Here is a 20,264-nt window from a genome sequence, read left to right as displayed (position 1 = left end):
CCAAAACAAATTTAAGTTGTGTTATATGGTACAATGTACATGACAATGTGCTTCACAAATACAACTATTTACAGTTAACTCATAACACATAACACTTACAGCCTCGCATACATAATTAAAACAGATGTGAAACAGACAATACATTCAGTAACACATTCAGCTAAAATGTCTTCAAGTATTAACTGGAAAAGCTTCCTGAGGGGAATCTGGACAGCTTCATAAATAGTCCTGAAACACAAAGACAAAAATATCAATTAGTGCACAGAAAAGGTACAGATAACTTTTTTATTATTGGACATAAATGTGCAGCACTCAGGATGTATGCTGTGCTGGCAATAATAGCAGTAATAATAATGATTCTGTTTTAATCTGAGATGCCTTATCAACACTGCCCTGGTCACCATTTTTCTCAAAGCAGAACTTAATGTGTATTTTATGGCAAATAATTTATGTCAAGATAACTTTCCCATGAAATCACTGAAAGGAGAATAAATAAGGTACTAATTCTGCTTGTAAATTAATTACTGATCTGACTGTAAAAAAAAACACAAAAAAAACTTAATGCAAGACACTTACCTCTGTAACTTCTGATGTCAATGATGAAGTTATGACTCCATCAAGAAAAACCGAATTCAGGTAGCCCTCCCCATTAGAAAAGTCATCATCTTCATAGCTGTCAACACCAATACTGAAAGCGTCTTTCATCTTCTCTGGTATCAGAAAGTTAAACATCACCACAAGAATCCCGATGATGGCGCACAGCACACCTGGAAATCAGCTCAGTTAGTAGAAGTCACCGCTCTCCAGTTGGCTTTGTATGCCAGTTTCAAGTCCAAAAACTACGAAATCAGTCAATGTGCAGCTTCATTTCTTTACCTGTAGCCAAAGCCAGCCAGAACGAATGGCTGTATTCTGTTTCAAAGGAGTCAGCTCCTATGGAGAAAACACACTGAGGCACATTCATGATGGTGGAGAAGGACGCCACAGAGAAGAAAATGAAGGCAGCGGTGGCCATCATCATGTACCCGGCGTACAGAATGACTGGCATGGAGAAGAGGATGTTGGCGAGCATCCAGCAGCAAAATGCTGTCCTGTGGATCCATTAATGCACGGTTATGGTAATTTCTGTTATTTTAACAAGAACCTGATAAAACTGACAAATATTATTAGACAAAATGAAATGAGTTATAAATAATCACCAGAGGGTTGCAGAAGCGTATCGACCAGAGTATCGGTATTGAAAGATGAGACCACACGGGCTGCTCAGGGTGAACTTCTCAGCGATGTACAGAATGGGGTTGGGCAAACCTTTCCCCAGAGCTTCCTCGTACTCTTCTTCAATAGAGTCATGCCAGCTGAACATCTCATTGTAGTCAATGGTCTCATTGAACTGTACAACAGGATTCCCTGTGAAAGAAAAAAAGGGGCATTACGTATGAAATACAACAAATACACCTAAAATGAATATGCAAGACAGATAGGAATGACGTGTCTGACACAAGATGGTGGTATAGTTTTATGACAAGAGACTGCAGGAATATTTTTACAATGAGAAACCAAAGATCTAAAAGCTGCCAGTTTATGGCTGTTTTGCACATCAAATTCACACGACAGCAGAGACCTTTAAGACTCACCTTTAAGAGTAACATTAATGCCATACAGTCCAACATGCAAGCCGATCTCAGCATTAACCACAGCATTACTGAAAGACTTGTAGGTCGCGTTTGTGGTCATTCTGGCCTCAGCCCAGTTGTTGGTAAAGTTGAGCGCTGCAGGAAAACGATGTAAAAGGTAAATAATGATGGCAAGAAAAGGAACATCTGTGATTTATTCCATAGCAATGATAAGAACACAAAACTCACCCACTATCACACCACCTATGAACAAGCTGATATTTATTCTGAACATCCAGAACAGCCGCTGAGAGGAAGAGGAAGTTAAAAAATATTTTAGATGAAATAAAAAGGAGGCAAGGACAATGAAATTAAAGCATTAACATGCAATGATATTATTATTCTCCCCTTTCAATAATCATCCGAGTCCTAACAAGCACAGAGAGAGAAAAACTCTGAGGTTTTGTGACATGTTTGCAGTAAGTAATCCGATGGCTCGCACTCACCGACTTCCCTCGTATCCCTGGCAGAATGAGGAGAAGACTGACTGCTAGCACAAGGAAGACCAGGATAATGATGAGCAAGTGGCTACTGAAGATGAAGGTAGTCCTTTGTGGAGGGTAGAATGGGTAAATGTCATCGTAAAAAGTCATCGTAGTTTCCGATCTTGTGGACACAGCTGCGACTAGACAGTGTGACAGAGAAGACAGTGTTAGTGGTGGGCTTCTCAGTTTCCTCCAGATGCAGAGATTGCAGCTCTTCTTACTTACAAATGATAAAAGGATGGTCCATTACTACCACCATGTAACGTGGCACATGATTAAGCACAAGCATGTCAGAATTATGCAATAGCATCTAACTTTGCCTGGCACTGTGTGTGTTTACTGCAAATAAAAAAATGCAACTGTATAATGCACAAAGGCATGCAATTCTATACATCCATGTGACAACTTGAGTCGGTGTAATTTAAATTGGCGCTCTTGATATGGCTTCATCCTGATATTAATAAATTAATTTAAACCTAAATGAAAAGTTTGAAATAAAATCAATAAATTAAAGTGAGAAACAGTCAAATTCAGAACATCTTTCTTACCTGAAAGGAAGAGGAAGAGGACTGAAGAGGGTGAATTGTAAATGTTCGGGGAACATACACTTCTTTTATATCAGTGGCGCCCTTTGTGTCATTGAGGAGGAGGAGGAGGAGGATGCATTAACTGAAATACCTTGGAAAAGAGGTGTGATTCAGAGATAATGGCCATACCCATTTGGGAAATTCAGCTCACATGCAGTTTGTGATAAGCTGTGTTGGAAACATATGTTGGCTTCAATATTTCAGCATTGCTCACCTGCACCTGTCCTACTGCACTACTTCTTCACAACATTTCAACCTCCACAGTGGGTAAGACTCAACTACTTCCTCTTCTATCATGAAATACTAAATGTATTTGGGGAAAAATGTAATTGTCTTTGGAAGACTTAATGATAACATGAGCAAAATAAACAGTGTCAATGTTTTGTGAAGTTTTGTTATTCACGCGTTACCTGTAGAGTTAGACTGTATGTATTTTGTTTTTACTAAACCAATCAAGTTTTAAAACCAACTAAGTAATACATGGAAAAAGAATGAGGATATAAGAGGTAATGTCATTTACCTTCACTTTGTCCTTTCTTTTCAGAAGTCCTTCACTCCTCTTGGCTGAAGACTGAGTTGAGGAGCATCTCTCGCATCAATGGATTTGCGTAAATGGGTTTGGAGTGTGTGCGCAGCGGCTGGCTTAGTACTCATTGTCAGTGAAAGTAAGTAGCTTCATTTACCGAGTCCCTCAATTTAGTTAACGTAGAACATGTCTGTAAATAAACGCTGTTTTATGCATCTAACAGATTCACACTGTGAAATAACTTGGGAGGTTCCTCGCTTTGACGGCTGGTACAACAGTTTGGGATCTCCCAGACGCGGGGCTGTCGGTAAGTCTCAGACTTGGTGAGGTGTGCAGCTGCAGCAGCAGCAGCCAAAAGCAGCCACCAGCAGCCAACAGCGCACATGGTCACCGCCCTGTGTTTATGCTCGTGCAGGTTCTCATCTCGTCCGCCTCGTGCCCGCGCACTACCGGGACGGAGTCTACCAACCTGTCCAGGAGCCACTGCTGCCAAACCCCCGCAGACTGAGCAGGCAGCTGGCTGAAGGGCCCTCGGGTCTGCCCTCCTCACGCAACCAGACCGTGCTCTCCCTGTTCTTTGGTAAATATTAGTGCTTGAAGTGGAGAAATATGTATCAGTACTCCCCTTTTCACATGTTGGCTCATACAACAAATGAAGAGGTGTTACATTCTGATGTTCACAACATAAATATATATTTTTTTTAAAAGAAAAAAAAGAAGGGGGGGGGCGTCATTTATTTGTTAATCCTTATTAACATTAGAGCAACAAGACTGCAAAAGGCAATCGTCAAAACCTGTAGGCTGTGGTTGGACCAGCTGTGAAACACTAGAGGGCTTTTATTTTGAAACGATACAGGAAGTCATTGCATTCAGACATGTTTGGGAGGTCAAACGATTATTTTTTTTAATTTTTTTTTTTTTATAGATAATGAATAGGATTTTCACATACTTAGTGTCCTCTGGAGTTAAACCAAATTGGAGCCGCAGGTGTATTTGCTGATGCTAACTTTACATCAACAGACTCTTCGCTGCTAGCAGTGGTGCTGACGTTAGTTTGCTGCTCACGGCCTGCATTTATTTTATGATTGGGTAGGATCTGACTTTGCAGACATGGCTCACTGGTATTTTCCATCACCTAGTATGAAATGCAGGTTTTTAAGGTGATTAAATGGTGAGAAATACAATAATGGTACTATAGATGCCTAACAGCTGGATTAAGTTCAAAATTAATATTGTAATATTGTCTGATAAGCAATAAGTTACAAAGATGTTTTATTATCTTGCATATATATGATTGTCTGTACTCCAGTGTTTAATTCTCACCTGAGTCCTTGATTCATTATATCAATTGACAATATATTGATTAAATTATATAGCCTCATGGTTGATTTCTTTTTTAAATCTTTTCAGGTTATCATGTTACTTTTGAGATTTTTGACTCAAGAACTCCTGGTTGCCCACCTGAGTTCATGAACATCCCAGTCCCAGAAGGTGACCCTGTCTTTGACCGTGCTGCCACTGGAAAAGTCCTGCTGCCCTTCCAGAGGGGACCGTGGGATAAAGATTCAGGACAAAGTCCCAGTAACCCTCGCACACAGGTGCTGACTATTGATTCTTGACCATATAAAATCAATGTTGCACCTGAAGTATTACAGCCTTTAAGTAAATGTGAGCTCTGTAAGTAAAGAGCAGTTCAGGCCTTTTTAAAGGACGATGTACTTTTTGTTAAACACCATTTTTCTTCCCTGAAGTGAAGTAATTTAAGACAAAACTGTCCAACCCATGCAGGTTAACTTGGTGACTGCTTGGATAGATGGCAGCTCCATCTATGGGCCCTCCACTTCCTGGTCTGACTCACTGAGAAGCTTCTCTGGAGGGCTCTTAGCTTCAGGCTCTGAATGGAACATGCCAAATCAGGGAGGAAGTCACAATCTCATGTGGAGTGCCGCCGATCCATCTTCCAGAGAACACGGATCCAAAGGTCTTTATGGTGAGACATACTCTTTAAAGTTGAGTTCCCAACACCGCTCAAGGAAGTAATTTTGTAGTCCACTGATTACAGGTTTACGTGATCAGGGGCATTTTATAGTTATGTCAGGGAAGATATTTGTTAGGATTACATTAAAAAAAATGTCATTGATTAAAAGGCCAGTTCACTAAAAAAGTCAAAAAATAAACAGATAATTTATATGCAGTACAGGACATCCACCCAAATAAGTAGATGTGGAGCTCATCTTAAACAGTGGAGCTCAGTGACACGGTTCTGGATATGAATATGTTCTTCCATTTAAATTAGAAATTTTCAGCAAGAGGGAATAATTATATATTAAAACTGATTTTACTTTTGAGGGGTTTTTTTTAGCATCACAAACAAGTTGCAACTCTGATATCGGTACTTTGTTTTTGCATTGTATGTGGTAATAACCACCTAATAGCTGCTGAAAACAAACACAAAAAAAGCGTCTTGCACTCACCGAGGTCAGCCTCGATCAGGGTTGCAGTTTGCGAGGCTGAGTCAAGTGAGGCCAAGCCTGACGTAGGTTATAACTCTTTAATTATTGTGTAACTGGGCTGTCACACTGACCACAGTAAATCCCTCGCTCTATAGCAGAGAAGATACCATACAGGTGTAGAGGATTAGATTCTTATTCGGGGCACTACTTTCTGTCTCGCGGGAACAATCAAGATTTGATTTTAACAGGCTGTACTGGGCGATATACAAGTAATCAGTCGACATCGTCTGAACTGTGACTTCTGCATTCAGGGATTTCTTTCAACATATTCCAGGAAATACACAAAAACAATTGCTTGGTCTATAAGGATATTTATTGAACAGTATTTACACCAATAATAAACTAAATAAATATATATTGTAGTGTATGGATCATGGATGTGATGAACAGGATTTCTAAACTAAAGCGGAGTGATGGTGGGAAGAATAATAGTTAGGTTATTAAAAACGGAGCTAGTTCCTGACGTAAATGAGCGATTTAAGTAATTTAAGAATTGGATAAATCGGCTGTCAGACATCAACCCAATGGATCAAAGTACTCAGATAGATTCTGCCTACTAAAGGGTGGTCCCATCTTTACTGGAGGGGGGCCCCAGTTGTCCAGACAAGCCTCTTTCCTGCGGACCTCCGTGCAGACGTCAGGGCCTGGAGTTTGGCGTTGTGCTGTTGGTGTTCACTCCCGCAGCTGGCGTCCCGTCCAGGCTTCTTCTGCCGGTACCGTTGGGTCTTGTTTAAGATCGACGACCAGGGTGCAGTGATGTAAGATGTGAGATCAACTTAAACAGAGAGGGACTAATGATCAATATTAAGGTTGATCATTAGAAGAGAAAAAGCCCTCCAAAGAAGAGAAAAAGCTGCGTCTGTCTGAGGCTTACAATTTTTATGAATGGCCAGGTTGAAGGTGGTCAGCGATGTTCATCAATCACTGTAAGACGATTCTGACACATTACAGATGGGGTACAGGATATTTTTTTAATTATGGGGCAGTTTTTTTCATTAAAATATTAATATTTTTTCTGTATATTCTGTACTGATTTACAGATGAAATATTAGGATGTCTTACATTTGTGCCATCTTCTGTGTCTAGAGTTGGGAAATGCCTGGGCCAATGAGAACATATTCACAGCATCGGAGGGGATTATCTGGTTTCGCTATCACAATTATATTGCCTCCAAACTGCATGAGGAATACCCAGAGTGGTCAGACGAGAAGCTGTTTCAAAACGCCAGGAAGACCATTGTGGCCACATTTCAGGTAGAAGGAAGAGTCTCTGTAATTCTCTCGCTGCACAGATGATAATTTAATTTGCACTTTGGAAGGAAGAGATTGCATCAACGTCAGGTGGTCGTTAAAGGCGAATGCATCATCGCTCACTGGTTTGATTCGTGCAATCCTGCACGTACTGTCATGACCACATTTATATAATGACCTTTATTTAACCAGGTAAAATCAATTGAGAACCAATTCTCATTTACAATGATGACCTGTCAGCACAGTCCACACAGTAACTGTGTTTATATTGCTTTATTACTTCTCTTCAAAATAGTCATCAAACTATTCAGAAACAAGTAATACTTGCATATCAAATTTAAAACTACAATCATAGAATATGTTTTCATATAGGTTATTAAAAAACACTCCAAAAGTTTAGGTGTAAATTAAAAAAATCTGTGCTGACTTCTATCCCTGCTTTGTTTCCACACAGAAAATCGCTGTCTATGAATGGCTGCCTGGATACCTCAGAGGCAAAGAGCTTCCTTCTTACCCAGGTAAGAATCAGTGTGCGTACAAGTGCAGGGGAACAGGTAATGCACCGGTGACCACAAGCCGTGGTGAGGTGAGCTATCGGTAGTGGTGTTTGACAAATATGCGCTCCGTCAGCAAAGCATCAGACTCCTTCCTCTGCTGAATAAGCACCCACAGCTGAAGAAAGTTTAAGGACAATGGTCAGGTGATCCCATCACCTCAATCACTTTTCATTGTTGTATCTTGTGCTGCTTTTGTTGCCTCACTTTGACTGTATGGATAATGCAGGAAGTTCGCTTGCACAAGGATTTTTTTTTCTACGCTTATGATTGTTATTGTTATCACTGTCTCACAGTTTTATGTATTTTGTTCTGATTTACTTCCACACAGGTTATCAGAAGTTTGTTGATCCAGGGATCTCGCCTGAGTTTCAGGCTGCTGCCATCAGGTTTGGTATGACTATGGCCCCACCTGGTGTTTACATGAGGTAGTGATTATTTTTCTCTGGGCACATTGTGAATAATAAAAGTTCACTCCAGTCATGTTCTGCTGTTAACAGTGTCAGACACCATCTAAAACTCAGTATGCTGATTCTGCAAGAAGTATAATGCAGGACATTTGGCTCCATTTTTGTCCTGCAGGAACAGAACCTGCCATTTCCGCAAGATTGTCAACATAGATGGCGGTTCATCACCAGCAATGCGTCTTTGTAACAGCTTTTGGAAGCGGCAGGTATGTAATGATTATCCTGCTGCGTTTTATTAATACCACGTAGGAGTATTTAACAATTATATTACAGGTGTGTGCAGTCAAATAATACTGCATATCCAACGCCTTCTGCACCACACACTCCAACTTTAACCTATTTTCATTTGAACTTTCTCTTGTTGGCACCGGTTCAAAATAAGAGCAGGTTGTGAAGTCATATTCTGTCATTTATTCATCTAGACCAGGAGTGTCAAACATACGGCCCGCCAGGGGGTCCAGCTCGGCCCGCCGGATGACTTTGCTAAGTGTGAAAATTACAGAAAGACATAAATTGCATTTCTATGAGAATATGGAGGTTTACGAGTACAACATTTTTGTACGTTTTTTTTTTAATCGATCCAGTAATTGCTTCAAAAACAGCGTAAATGCGATGTCTACTCCGGAGGCAGCAGCGCTCGCTGCTCGCTTTGTGACGCGTTTCACGTCAAACGTGTCACAAAGCGAGGGAATCTGCAGAGGAGAGCCCAGGCAGATAAACAGTGGGCTGATGTCTGAGTTTTTGGTCTTTATGTTTCTAGTTTATTGCAGAAAGACCTTAAAATAGGGTTTATCATCCAAAAACCTTCACCAATGATTTAAACATCGATAAATATTGTGGTTATGTATGCGTTATTATGCTATGATTTTACTGGTCTGGCCCACTTGAGATCAAAGTGGGCAGTATGTGGCCCTTTAACTAAAATGAGTTTAACACCCCTGATCTAGACGGTAACTACAGGAGGAGAACAAGAGAGAAAACTCTTGCAAGATTTGACGCAGCAATATAGAAGCAGGGAAATAAACCATGTATCTGTGGGCACAAATGGAAAACGTGGCAATGTTTTGCCATTGTGTTAATTATCAATCAAATTTCATGCATTCTCTTTAATTCTGCAGAGGATTTTTATACATCAAATCTAAAACTGAATACACCGCTATTTGATCAATTCTAAGGCAACATACAGGAGATGTTTAAATTTATAGTTGGTAGACGCCTGAGGAAGATCTTATAGATGTTTTTTGCTGAATACAGATACTTCAAAGGTTCTTTAAGGACACAGTGAGAAAATCCTGGCTGTGAGGGATGATGATGTTGCTGTATCTCTCTAAAGAATTATTTAGTTTGCCTCTATTTTAAGACTAAAATATGTGTGTTACACCAGTTAAAATGGCCTCTTTGATACCATCTGTTAGAGAAAGGAAATATACAATGAAATCCTTAGTATACTATTTATTTAATTTTATTTGTATAGAAACAAGTATGTAGTATGAACTGATGCCCCACACCATAGCATTTATAGCCTAAGCTAATTGATAATAATTACACTTCTTTTATCCAGAGAGTCAGTGTGAACACAAGCGAGGACATAGATGACCTCCTCATGGGCATGGCTTCCCAGATTGCAGAAAGAGAAGACAATATCATTGTTGAGGACCTGAGAGGTTTTTAATCTTTCTTATTCGCCACCTGTATCGCTCAATGTACCATTCAGTAACGCTATATTTAAACTAATATCCCCTGCTCTGCTCTGATTTCTACTTTCTGACAGACTACATGTACGGACCCCTGAGGTTCACCCGCTCAGATTTGGTGGCAGTAACCATCCAGAGAGGAAGAGACTTTGGTCTACGAAGTTACACAGAGATCAGAAGAGCTCTGGATCTGCCTCCTGTGGAGACGTTTGAAGATATAAATTCAGAGCTCAACCTCACCAACCCGCAGGTAAAAGGTGCAGTCTCCTGAACAAACAATGTCTTTAAACAAAGAATGATCCAACACACACCACATAAAGAAGTGCAGCAGTAATCCTGTGAATTAAACTTTGTCTCGTGTACTGCTACAACAGTTGCTCCACGATGTTGCAGAACTGTATAACAGAGATATTTCAAAACTGGAGCTCTTCCCTGGAGGACTGCTGGAGTCTTTTGATGGCCCAGGTCCAGTTTTCTCCACCATAATCCTGGACCAGTTCGAACGCATCAGAAACGGAGACCGCTTCTGGTTTGAGAACAAACAGAATGGGTAATCTAGAAATAGATGAAATGCAAACTTTACCCTATTCAGCCTTTTCTGTTTGTGATGATTTCATCAGTTCACATCTTTTGAGTCCGGCATTTCACCACTCTGAGTTCTTACTTTGGGGTCATTTCCAGTTTGTTTACAGATGAGGAGATCCAGACGATCCGCAACGTGACTTATCGTGACATCCTTATTGCAGTGACAAGTGCAGAGGCCACGGATATACAGAATAATGTGTTCTTTTGGAGGGATGGTAAAGATACAATATGATACAAAATAATGTGGAGTTTTTTGTTGTTGTTTTTTAATAGAAAAAAGTTGTTTGTAATAAAAAGGCTTACTCTGTTGTCCTCAGGCGACCCCTGTCCTCAGCCCACACAGCTGAACGCATCAATGCTCCCTCCCTGCACTAATGTTACAACACTTAATTACTTTGATGGGAGCGAAGCTGGCTTTGGGATATTTATTATTGTTCTGGTCCTCTTTCCTGTTGGTCAGTAACTTCCTAATGCTCTCTTATTGCACAGTCATAATACTGATATTACTCGTCAGCAGTTTTAGTGTGAAATATTTGATTACTTTATGTTCACAGTGAGTTTTCTTGTGGCCTATATGGTGGCGTATCTTCGAAAGTACCGCTACAAGAAGTTCCAGAAAAGAAGAAAAGATGGTGACAGAACAGAGGAGCCAGCTGTGGGGATCACTGGTATGAAATCTGTGGGATTAAAAATAAAATTCCATTTATACTTAATTTAAAGTGTCCAGTGTGAATAAAAACATTTCCATCAGTCAGGAGTTAGTGTCAATTGTAAACAAACATCAGCTGACTGTCAGCCGCTTTGATTTATTGCAATGCTGGACTTCAGCAAGCATAATGGATGTCAACAAAAGTATCAACAGAAGAGTAACACTGAGCTGATTTTATTAATATAAATGTTAATGTGGGTTAAATATTTACAGTTGACCACAAAACTTGCTTTGCTGTTTTTCAGTATGTTTGTACTTGCTATTTTTTCACACTAGTCTTCATCATATCCCTCTTTGTATTCTACTCTCCAGCATACGAGTGGCAGGGCCATAAAAAAGAGCTGCACCCTGTCAGTGTGGAGGTCGGTGATGAGAGGAGGCTGCAGGTCTTCGACAGATCTGGGTCCACTCACCGCTGCATCAGTCTTGGCAACCAGGGCTTCCTCGACGTGCTTCTTTCCAACGACCGTCACCATAAAGCTCTGCTGCTCAAAATACCAAAAGAGTATGACCTGGTGAGTAGCTAGTGAAGGGAGCTGATTTTTAATCTGAACATGCATCTTATTCAAATTGCAACACACAAAAATTGCTTGCAAAATGTTGCTGCGGCTGCGTCTTTTGCACGTGTAGACAAATTCTGTCTTCAGATTGTTAAAACCTTGTAGTAGTTGTTTCTACTCTGATTTTTCACCTCATTCAGTTGTTGATTCTGCAGATATGCCTGATGTACATCACTTTTATCTCCCCCACTCATGTTTATTTTTGTCTGATGCTCCATCTTTGCACATCCAGGTGCTGTTTTTTGATGAAGAGAGCAAACGTGCAGATTTTGTCAAGCTCCTGCACCCAGAGGTGACAGACATCAGGCAGGGGATTAGAGTGAAGGAGATGAGAGAGAAGGAACTGCTGAAGGAGGCTTTAACCAGAGAGCAGAGGGCTCAGATTGTGGAAACTTTCATTCGACACGCTTTCTCTAAGGTACAGTCAGCCTCTGGACGTTTACCTCATCTTATCCTCTGTTACCGCGGCAGCAGCTTCATGCTCAGCCTCAAAATGTCGTCAATTCTTGTCTGAGGTCAAATTGAGCCCGACCTCAAGCCAAAAGAACTAATTGTTAGTCTTGATGGTGACCTCACCCGTGAAGATATCCTTCGCTGACGTTTGGTGATATTAGCACTACCACGATGGTGACATATAATAACACTGTCCTTCACTGTCCCTCTGGATCACAGGTCTTGGAGATAGAGAAGTGTGACGCTGGGGATATGAGTGGCATTTCCCGCAAGAAAGCCAGAGAGGTTCTTCAGTGTGAGCTGGCAGCGTCAGAGTTTGCTGACGCACTGGGCCTCAAGCCTGACTCCTTATTTGTGCACTCCATGTTCACACTAGCTGATAAAGATGGAAATGGTTATCTCTCCTTTCAAGAGTTTCTCGATGTTATGGTCATCTTTATGAAAGGTAAAACCGACTGACTCCAAAATACTCTACCTTCTTTGGTCTCCAGGTGTGCTGTCTTTTAGCCATGATCTGTAAATGCTCAGACGTAACATGATTTTTATATTAGATTTGATTACTTTTAAGATTATTTAAATGAAACAAAACTGAATCGAATATATTAGTAATCAATAGTTTTGTTATTGATAGCTGAGAATTTGTGCAAACATTTAACATTGTACATTTCTGTCTTTTATATTATCTGAACAATCAGGGTTTCCAGAATTTGTGACAAACTTTGATCTGAAATAACCTTTAAACCATCATGTGAAACTTTATGTTGAAACTAATTATAGTCATTTTCATGTTGATGAGTTAACACCTCTTTAGATGCAACTGTTCCACTGCCAATAATAGTAAATTCAAGTAAATCAATAAATAAATGAAGAATAGAAAATTCCATTTTCTTGCGGGTTTAATTGACTGATGCTGGTCAGACAGACAACTTATTATGACATTGATGATGTGTGTTTGGATGTGTTCAGGGTCTTCAGAGGAAAAATCCAAGCTGATGTTCTCTAGCCACGATGTTGGTGGAACTGGTTTCTTATCAAAAGAAGAATTTGCCACGATGCTCAGGTTTGAACAAAACTTGTTTTTTCACGAAGGCACCAAGTTATTTCGGTGTTTTTTGAATCGTCTTCACTCTTATGATGAACGGCAGGTCTTTCATTGAAATCTCCAACGGTGCTCTGTCAAAGAGCCAGGCAGAGGACGGCATCAAGGCCATGATGCAGGCTGCGGGCTTTGATGACAAGGCAAAAATCTCCTGGGAGGACTTTCATTTCCTCTTGCGGGACCACGAGAAAGAGCTGCAGTTTGCTCAGCTCAATGTCAAAGGTCGGAGAAAGTTTTGTTTCAGAATATCTTTTTTTTTATATATCCTCGTCTCTGACCTTGTCTGATGTATTAGTGTGTCTGCTGTGTGCGCAGGGATGGAGAAACAGGGGAAGAAGTGTCTGAGACGAGACCAGAGAGTGTCCTTTATCTGTCCAGCAAACAGGTAAGAGAACAGGACACTCAGGCTATAATAACCCATTCAGATGGTTTCCTGTTACTATACACAGAACAAAATATTTTTTTTCTTTCATGGAACATTAGTGAACATCATTCCTCTGCTCGAAAGTTGTAATTAGTTGTAATTTTTGTTTGCAGCAGCCACAAGACAGACGGACCGGAAATACGCAGACGGAAAAAGTATGCTGATTTATTTATTTATTTATTTTTTGGTCTTGTGAAAGACTGGCTGAATAAATATAGGAATATTAATAAAGATAAAATAATTTAAAATAAACCCATTGTGACTACTCTTACCGTGTAATTGGTACAAAATTTACTGTCATATTTCAAAGATTTGAATTTATTTGGAATATTTATGCATATAACAGATTGTGATTGTGTAGAAAACTATGCAGGCTTGTGGTTTGTTCAGTTTTTTGGGATTCATAGCAGCGGGTTACAGAGACAAACTCCCGCTTCCTGTGTGTATGCATGACCTGAATATGATTGAGAACACTGAATATTCACTAAGTCAAACTCATGGATTTGAATATTTTCAGGTTCGGCATCAACACCCCAGATGTCTATGTGAAGCCCAAGCGTGAGCAGTACATTAGGAACCCGGTCCAGCAGAAAGTCCAGCAGTTCAAACGTTTCATCGAGAATTATCGGCGTCATATTGTGTGCATCATCATCGTACATGGCATCGTAGCTGGTGTGACACTTGAAAGATGTTACCGTGAGTGGAAATCATTCTTCTTCTCCTATTTCCTATTGTGTCTGGTTTATTGGTTGTAATTCTTCTTTTTTTTGTTGTTTTTTTTGTTCAGACTATGGTTTGCAGGCTGAATCTACTGGCTTCCCTGAGACATCGATGGTGGGCGTCATTGTCTCCCGTGGCTCGGCGGCTGCCGTCTCCTTTCTGTTTCCCTACATGCTCCTCACTGTGTGTCGCAACCTCATCACGCTGTGCCGAGAGACATTCTTAAACCAATACATCCCCTTTGACGCCGCCATTGACTTCCATCGCTTCATGGCCATGATGGCCCTCATTCTCTCAGGTTACTATGGAGTTCAGGACTGAGAGTTGATGATAATGATGGGATGTCAGGTTTTAGTGATATATGTTCCTTTCATTTGTGTGCTACTCACTGGTGTTTGTGTTTTCACTGTAGCTGTTCATACTTTGGGCCATGTGGTCAACATTTACATATTCTGCATCAGCGACCTCCACATCCTGTCTTGTCTGTTTCCCAAGGTCTTATCCAACAATGGGTATGATTTCAAAATTTCCCCCTGAGATGTGCACATCTTGCAGAGTTGTCTTAGCTGATTAATATTGTGTTTTCCTTTAAGGTCTGAACTTCCTCGCAAGTGGTACTGGTGGGCGTTTCAAACTGTTCCAGGTATGTTGACACTGATTGTACTCCTTTAGCAGGACACAAACTACTTCTTAGATTATTCTGTAAATTTGCGTTTTCCACTTGTTTTCTATTTCTCTCTAGGGGTGACTGGTATCTTGCTTCTCTTTGCCTTTGCCTTTATATATGTTTTTGCCTCACACTATTTCCGTCGCATCAGTTTTCGTGGATTTTGGATCACCCATTACCTCTACATTGCTGTGTACATTCTAGTAAGTACTTGTCTGACTTTGAGAGTACACCAACACCAACAGGCAGTGCTTTGATGCTTTGTTTTCATCCAACAGACAGTGATTCACGGCAGTTTTGCTCTGCTCCAAGGGCCTCGTTTCCACATCTATCTAATCCCCCCAGCGCTGCTCTTCCTGCTGGACAAACTAATCAGCGTGAGCAGGAAGAAGGTGGAGATCCCTGTTGTCAGAACCGAGTTGCTTCCTTCAGGTGAAACTTTTAGAAGATGAAATATGGAGTTTTTAAAATCTCTCATTATTTTGTCTCTAATTTTAGTTCTTCGCTAATTAAATTGGACTTTTCCATCCTCTTCACTATAATCATACATTGTGCATTCATGTTTACACCTCCCCTGGCGATCCTACCTGTAGGTGTGACACATCTGGAATTTAAGCGTCCACAGGATTTTGTCTACCGTTCAGGCCAGTGGGTTCGCATAGCATGCCTGGTGTTGGGCACAGATGAGTATCACCCATTCACGCTGACATCAGCACCTCATGAAGAGACCTTGAGCCTGCACATCCGAGCTGTGGGGCCCTGGACCAGCCAGCTCCGAGAGCTCTACACCGAAGAGAGCCTGCTGGAGCTTGGAGATTATCCAAAGGCAGGCCATGAAGTTATTTTGTGTGAACATTTTCCTCCGCTTCTTTGTACTTTCATGACCCTGATATTCATATCTTGTTTCATCTCTAGCTGTACTTGGACGGCCCGTTCGGTGAGGGCCATCAGGAGTGGATTAACTTTGAGGTATCTGTTCTGGTGGGAGGAGGAATCGGAGTCACCCCGTTTACCTCCATCCTCAAAGACCTGGTGTTCAAGTCGTCCATCAAATCTAAGATACTGTGTAAAAAAGTAAGTTTAAAACAAACCACAGTCCATTTTGTCTTGAAATCCTCTCGCTAACAGTCATGCATTGTTTAAAGGTGTATTTCATCTGGGTAACACGAACACAACACCAGTTTGAGTGGGTGTCGGATGTCATCAGGGAGGTGGAGGAAATGGACACGCAGGAGCTGGTCTCAGTCCACACTTACATCACTCAGGTGGCCGAGAAGTTCGACCTCCGCACCACCATGCTGGTGAGAGCTACACTCACCATTTCAAAGTATCACAGAAAGTGGACTGACACGTAATTGAAGATTTATCAAATATTGAACTGATTAATGTTATCATCATTAAAGGAATAGTTTAACATTTTCAAAAAAATATAGTCACTGGCTTTCTTGCTCGGGAGTCTTGCAAAGATGTATAACTGTCCAAAGATAAAGTCTGCCTATCAGCATCTCTGAAGCTCACTAATAAACACATATACCTCATTTACAAAACGGTCCCTTAGCTCATTTCTTGGCAATGTCACATTGATGTCACTCCTCCCAGCTACACAAATCCTCCTGTCAAACCACAACCTTTTGTTTTTACAGTTTTGGGTTTTACCGATGTGACTCATGACTGAGTTTTAGAGGTACTGTTAGGTGGACGTTGCTACTTGTTGACAATGTCACTTGAGGTATTTCCAGTCATCCGTCTGACTTTCGCTTCATGTTTACTGTACTGACAGAAGAGTGCCATTAATCTTCTTATCTGACGCATCCGAAAATGTTGAACTATGCCTTTAATTGTATATTATCAAGATAAAAACTAATTTAATTCCTCAATGTTTTCTTCGTAACGTGTAGTACGTGTGTGAGCGCCACTTTCAGAAGGTGTGGAACCGCAGTCTCTTCACTGGCCTGCGGTCCGTCACTCACTTTGGCCGTCCGCCCTTCACGTCCTTTTTCAGCTCACTGCAGGAAGTTCACCCTGAGGTCAGTCCCTCATCCGTCTTTGTCCATCTGTTTGTCTGAAACGTTTCCCACTAATCAGCCTGCATAACATTAATGAATTAGTCTAACTTTTAAAAAATTGTATCACTTCCGGTAGGTGGGTAAAATTGGTGTGTTCAGCTGTGGACCACCTGGACTGACCAAGAACGTGGAGAAAGCTTGTCAGCAGATGAACAAGAGGGATCAGGCCCATTTCATACATCACTATGAGAACTTCTAACTTTTGGACTACATGGTACAAAGAAAAGAAAAAAAAGCCACTTTTAATGAGTTATCTTTTTCAACACAATCATAGAGCTAATTTAGTAGGCTCTGATTTTATATTAATTCTATTGAAGAGAAATAAACATATTTGTTCTCTTATCGTTAAATTAATTCCAGTCTAGGGTGGGACTTTTTATTTCATGTAATGTCACAAAAATACACTTAATCATCATGCATCATCTGAGAATTTTATTTGCTGGACTCAGATATAATTGGAGTTTGCTGTCACTATTTGCAATTGTGTGAATGTATGTTTGTGAGATCACAATGTATGATTGATTTTATGTTATGGATTTCTTTTACATTTGTGTGTAATATTTGCATTTAACAATAACATTTACAACACTGTATGACACACACTTTTATAAATACAAAAGTAGATTTAAATGTCACATCTTTGTTGAGGACATTAGATTATGTAAGGACCCTGTTGGATTATGAGCAGTGGAAGTTGTCAAAATTCTGCTTTTGGCTCCTTTTTGTGCTGCCGGCTTTTGGACTAAAATTACACTTGAGTTAACCCAAACTCCTAAATTTGATTTGTTGGTTGAGTGATAAGCCAGACAGCTCAAGAAAAATCTTAATTTTCCACAAGGAGTTACACTGTTTCTTGTTTCCACATGATTGTATGAATTATCTGTGAAAGCTATCATCCATCATTGCAACAAGCTGAATTCACATTCATGTGTTTGATATTTGTAGAATACAATGAGTGGTACCTCACTGCCCTAAACGACGGCCTGCACACATTTGCTTTTCAAATGCATTTAAGAAAACAAAAGATTGATGTTTGCGCAGATTTAATTAAATGAGTCAATATTATTAAGTTCTTGTAAAACTTTCCAAGCAGGATAAACTGCAGAAGTTCTTGTTTTTTTAAAATTTATTTTATTTTTATCTGAGTGGCACGTAGTGAAACGGTACTTCAGTCTGAGGACATTAAGTGTGTGTGTGTTATCAACCAAAACCACTCTGTTTAATGTTAAAGTGTCTTTGAGCAAAACATTAAACCACTATGTGGCTCCAGAGGCACCATAAAGTATTGCCATTTACAAAATAATGAAAAGAAAAAAAGATAAACCTGAAATTTTCCACCGCAACTGAAGTTTGACCAGGTGAAGTTACTGAACGCAGCCTAAAGGCTGATGTAAAAAGTGAAGTTTTCTTTAGCATTGATTGTTTAGGTTAGTTTCACTGATAGCAACGATCACTTTTTGAGGAATGCCTTTCACACAATTACACACATTCACAGCTGACAGCTGTCCAGTTCACCCAGTCTGATCTGTTGACCACCGAGCAGCTCCACTGGAGCAGCTGTGGTTAAAGGGCTTTGATCAAGAGTACGTCAGCAGCACTCATGAGGGAGAGGAAAGCTTTGCTGTTTCACTTTCACGGGCACAAATATATAGTGCCCGTTTAGGGATCGAACTGTTGATCTTACTGTCACAAAAGCAACTAATCAGCTGCTGGGATTCAGTCTGCTCCGGCTTTAGGCAGAGATAAGAAGCAGGATGCAGACATGCATTTCATCGAAACTCCACACCCTCCGATTCATGCTTGATAACATTTGACCCAATTAATGAAATCTCAAGCATTTCCTCCTCAAGCAACAAAAGGCTTCATAAAATGTCATTATACTGTATGCAGTATTACTCGTGAGTGCTGCTGTAGCGAAAAAAAATTCCCCTCGGGGATTAATAAAGTAACTACCTAACCTAACCTAACCTAACCTAACCTACTCAAGACCTGCAAACAGACTTTGATTTATGGAAGAAGTTTGTGTGAAGGAGCATACTGACCTTGGATCAGTAAGAATTTACAACAGATAATACTGTTGAAAATATGCAGCAGCTGATTGAATTAAAGAAGCACTTAGCAAATAACAAACTAAATCTGTTGAACTGTGTTCAGTCTCTGTGACCTTTGATGCACTGAACCAGATGAGCACATAGAAGCTGTTTGGTAATCCTTCTACTATAGTAAACATGCAATCACACTTTCAGAATTTTCTTTGCAATATGTAAGTGTGATTGGAAGCTTTTGTTAAACCGACAGAGGACAAACTCTATCTTTCTGTGTTTGGTTTATATGTATACGCCCTCATGTTAGCACACTGACAGAAATGAGGTGACCACAAATTAGACAACACTGAACTTAAAACAACTACAAGACAGAATTAAATTAAAAAGTTTAAGAATAGGTTCAAAGAGATTGTTTGCTATAACCATTCCTCCTGTTCACACAGGATTTGAGTTTGGGTTCCTGTTTTACTTTGAAATCCCTCACCTCTTGTGTCTGTGGAATTTACTTCCTGTCTTTGTGTTTTTTCCTCCCCAGTTGTTGCACACCTGTGTCTCATTAGCCCATCAGCACTGTGTGTTTATCTCTGCCTCTCCTCCTGTCAGCTGCCAGATCGTTACATATCTTCGCTCCTCCTTGGGATTTTTTTTTTTTTTATTATTTTTTTTATTACTTTCAAGCTTGTTACTCCTCTTCATGTATGACTTTCTGAGTTATCGCCTTCCTGCCTGAACCCTTTGTTTGTTTGTTTGTTTACTTACTTACCTGAAACATGCAGAACTACGCAAGTAAATCTTGCCGTCAGCTAAAACCTGCGCCTCCAGTGTGGTGCGTTCAGGTCCTCTCCCAAGTGTAACTGTGACACCGGCCCTGAAGGGATCCCTGCTAACAAAATCCATGTTCCTCGTTTCAAGCAAAAAAGCATCGTAAACATTCAGGATACAAATCTAATATAACTGCAGCCAACTCAGTTAGTCCAAATCAGTGGGTATTTCAAAGTTAAAGTTGTTTTAGTACATAACTTCCTCTTTGTGTTACTCACTCCACTGCAGCCAAGCAACACAGTCTGTGGAAAATGGCAGACTGACCATTTAATATGACAGTATTCATGACCATATGTGACTGTATGACCCTATATTTTTAGTTTTCCACTGAAAATCTCCTTGTATCTGCTTAAAGTTGTTGAATA

At 40.3% G+C, this 20,264-nt stretch overlaps 2 protein-coding genes across 2 annotated transcripts; one reads left to right on the top strand and one right to left on the bottom strand.

Moving 5' to 3' along the window:
- Nucleotides 1-200: 200 nt before the first annotated feature.
- duox2 (dual oxidase 2) lies at nt 201-2,266 on the bottom strand. Its single transcript, XM_069708111.1, has 7 exons — nt 2,120-2,266; nt 1,863-1,920; nt 1,635-1,769; nt 1,200-1,407; nt 877-1,091; nt 577-767; nt 201-228 (listed from the first exon to the last, which is right to left on the bottom strand). The coding sequence occupies exons 1-7, from the start codon at nt 2,264-2,266 to the stop codon at nt 217-219; spliced, it is 966 nt and encodes a 321-aa protein (XP_069564212.1). The 3' UTR covers nt 201-216.
- A 1,077-nt stretch (nt 2,267-3,343) lies between these two features.
- Nucleotides 3,344-17,231, top strand: duox (dual oxidase). Its single transcript, XM_069708108.1, has 33 exons — nt 3,344-3,410; nt 3,495-3,578; nt 3,687-3,851; nt 4,682-4,869; nt 5,060-5,261; nt 6,871-7,037; nt 7,489-7,552; nt 7,920-8,016; nt 8,171-8,261; nt 9,617-9,719; nt 9,827-9,999; nt 10,124-10,299; nt 10,431-10,549; nt 10,652-10,789; nt 10,889-11,002; nt 11,356-11,558; nt 11,836-12,021; nt 12,276-12,501; nt 13,023-13,116; nt 13,202-13,377; nt 13,471-13,540; nt 13,696-13,734; nt 14,097-14,275; nt 14,367-14,597; nt 14,712-14,811; nt 14,893-14,942; nt 15,042-15,169; nt 15,245-15,398; nt 15,560-15,792; nt 15,882-16,040; nt 16,112-16,267; nt 16,865-16,993; nt 17,109-17,231. The coding sequence occupies exons 1-33, from the start codon at nt 3,344-3,346 to the stop codon at nt 17,229-17,231; spliced, it is 4,584 nt and encodes a 1,527-aa protein (XP_069564209.1).
- Nucleotides 17,232-20,264: the final 3,033 nt, after the last annotated feature.

The sequence above is a fragment of the Brachyistius frenatus genome, unplaced genomic scaffold (genome assembly GCF_029030835.1).
Source record: "Brachyistius frenatus isolate BFR_SWC_R1_liver_20210118 unplaced genomic scaffold, ASM2903083v1 Contig_74, whole genome shotgun sequence".
NCBI classification, from domain to species: Eukaryota; Metazoa; Chordata; class Actinopteri; family Embiotocidae; genus Brachyistius; species Brachyistius frenatus.
This window is presented reverse-complemented; position numbering and strand designations above follow the sequence as displayed.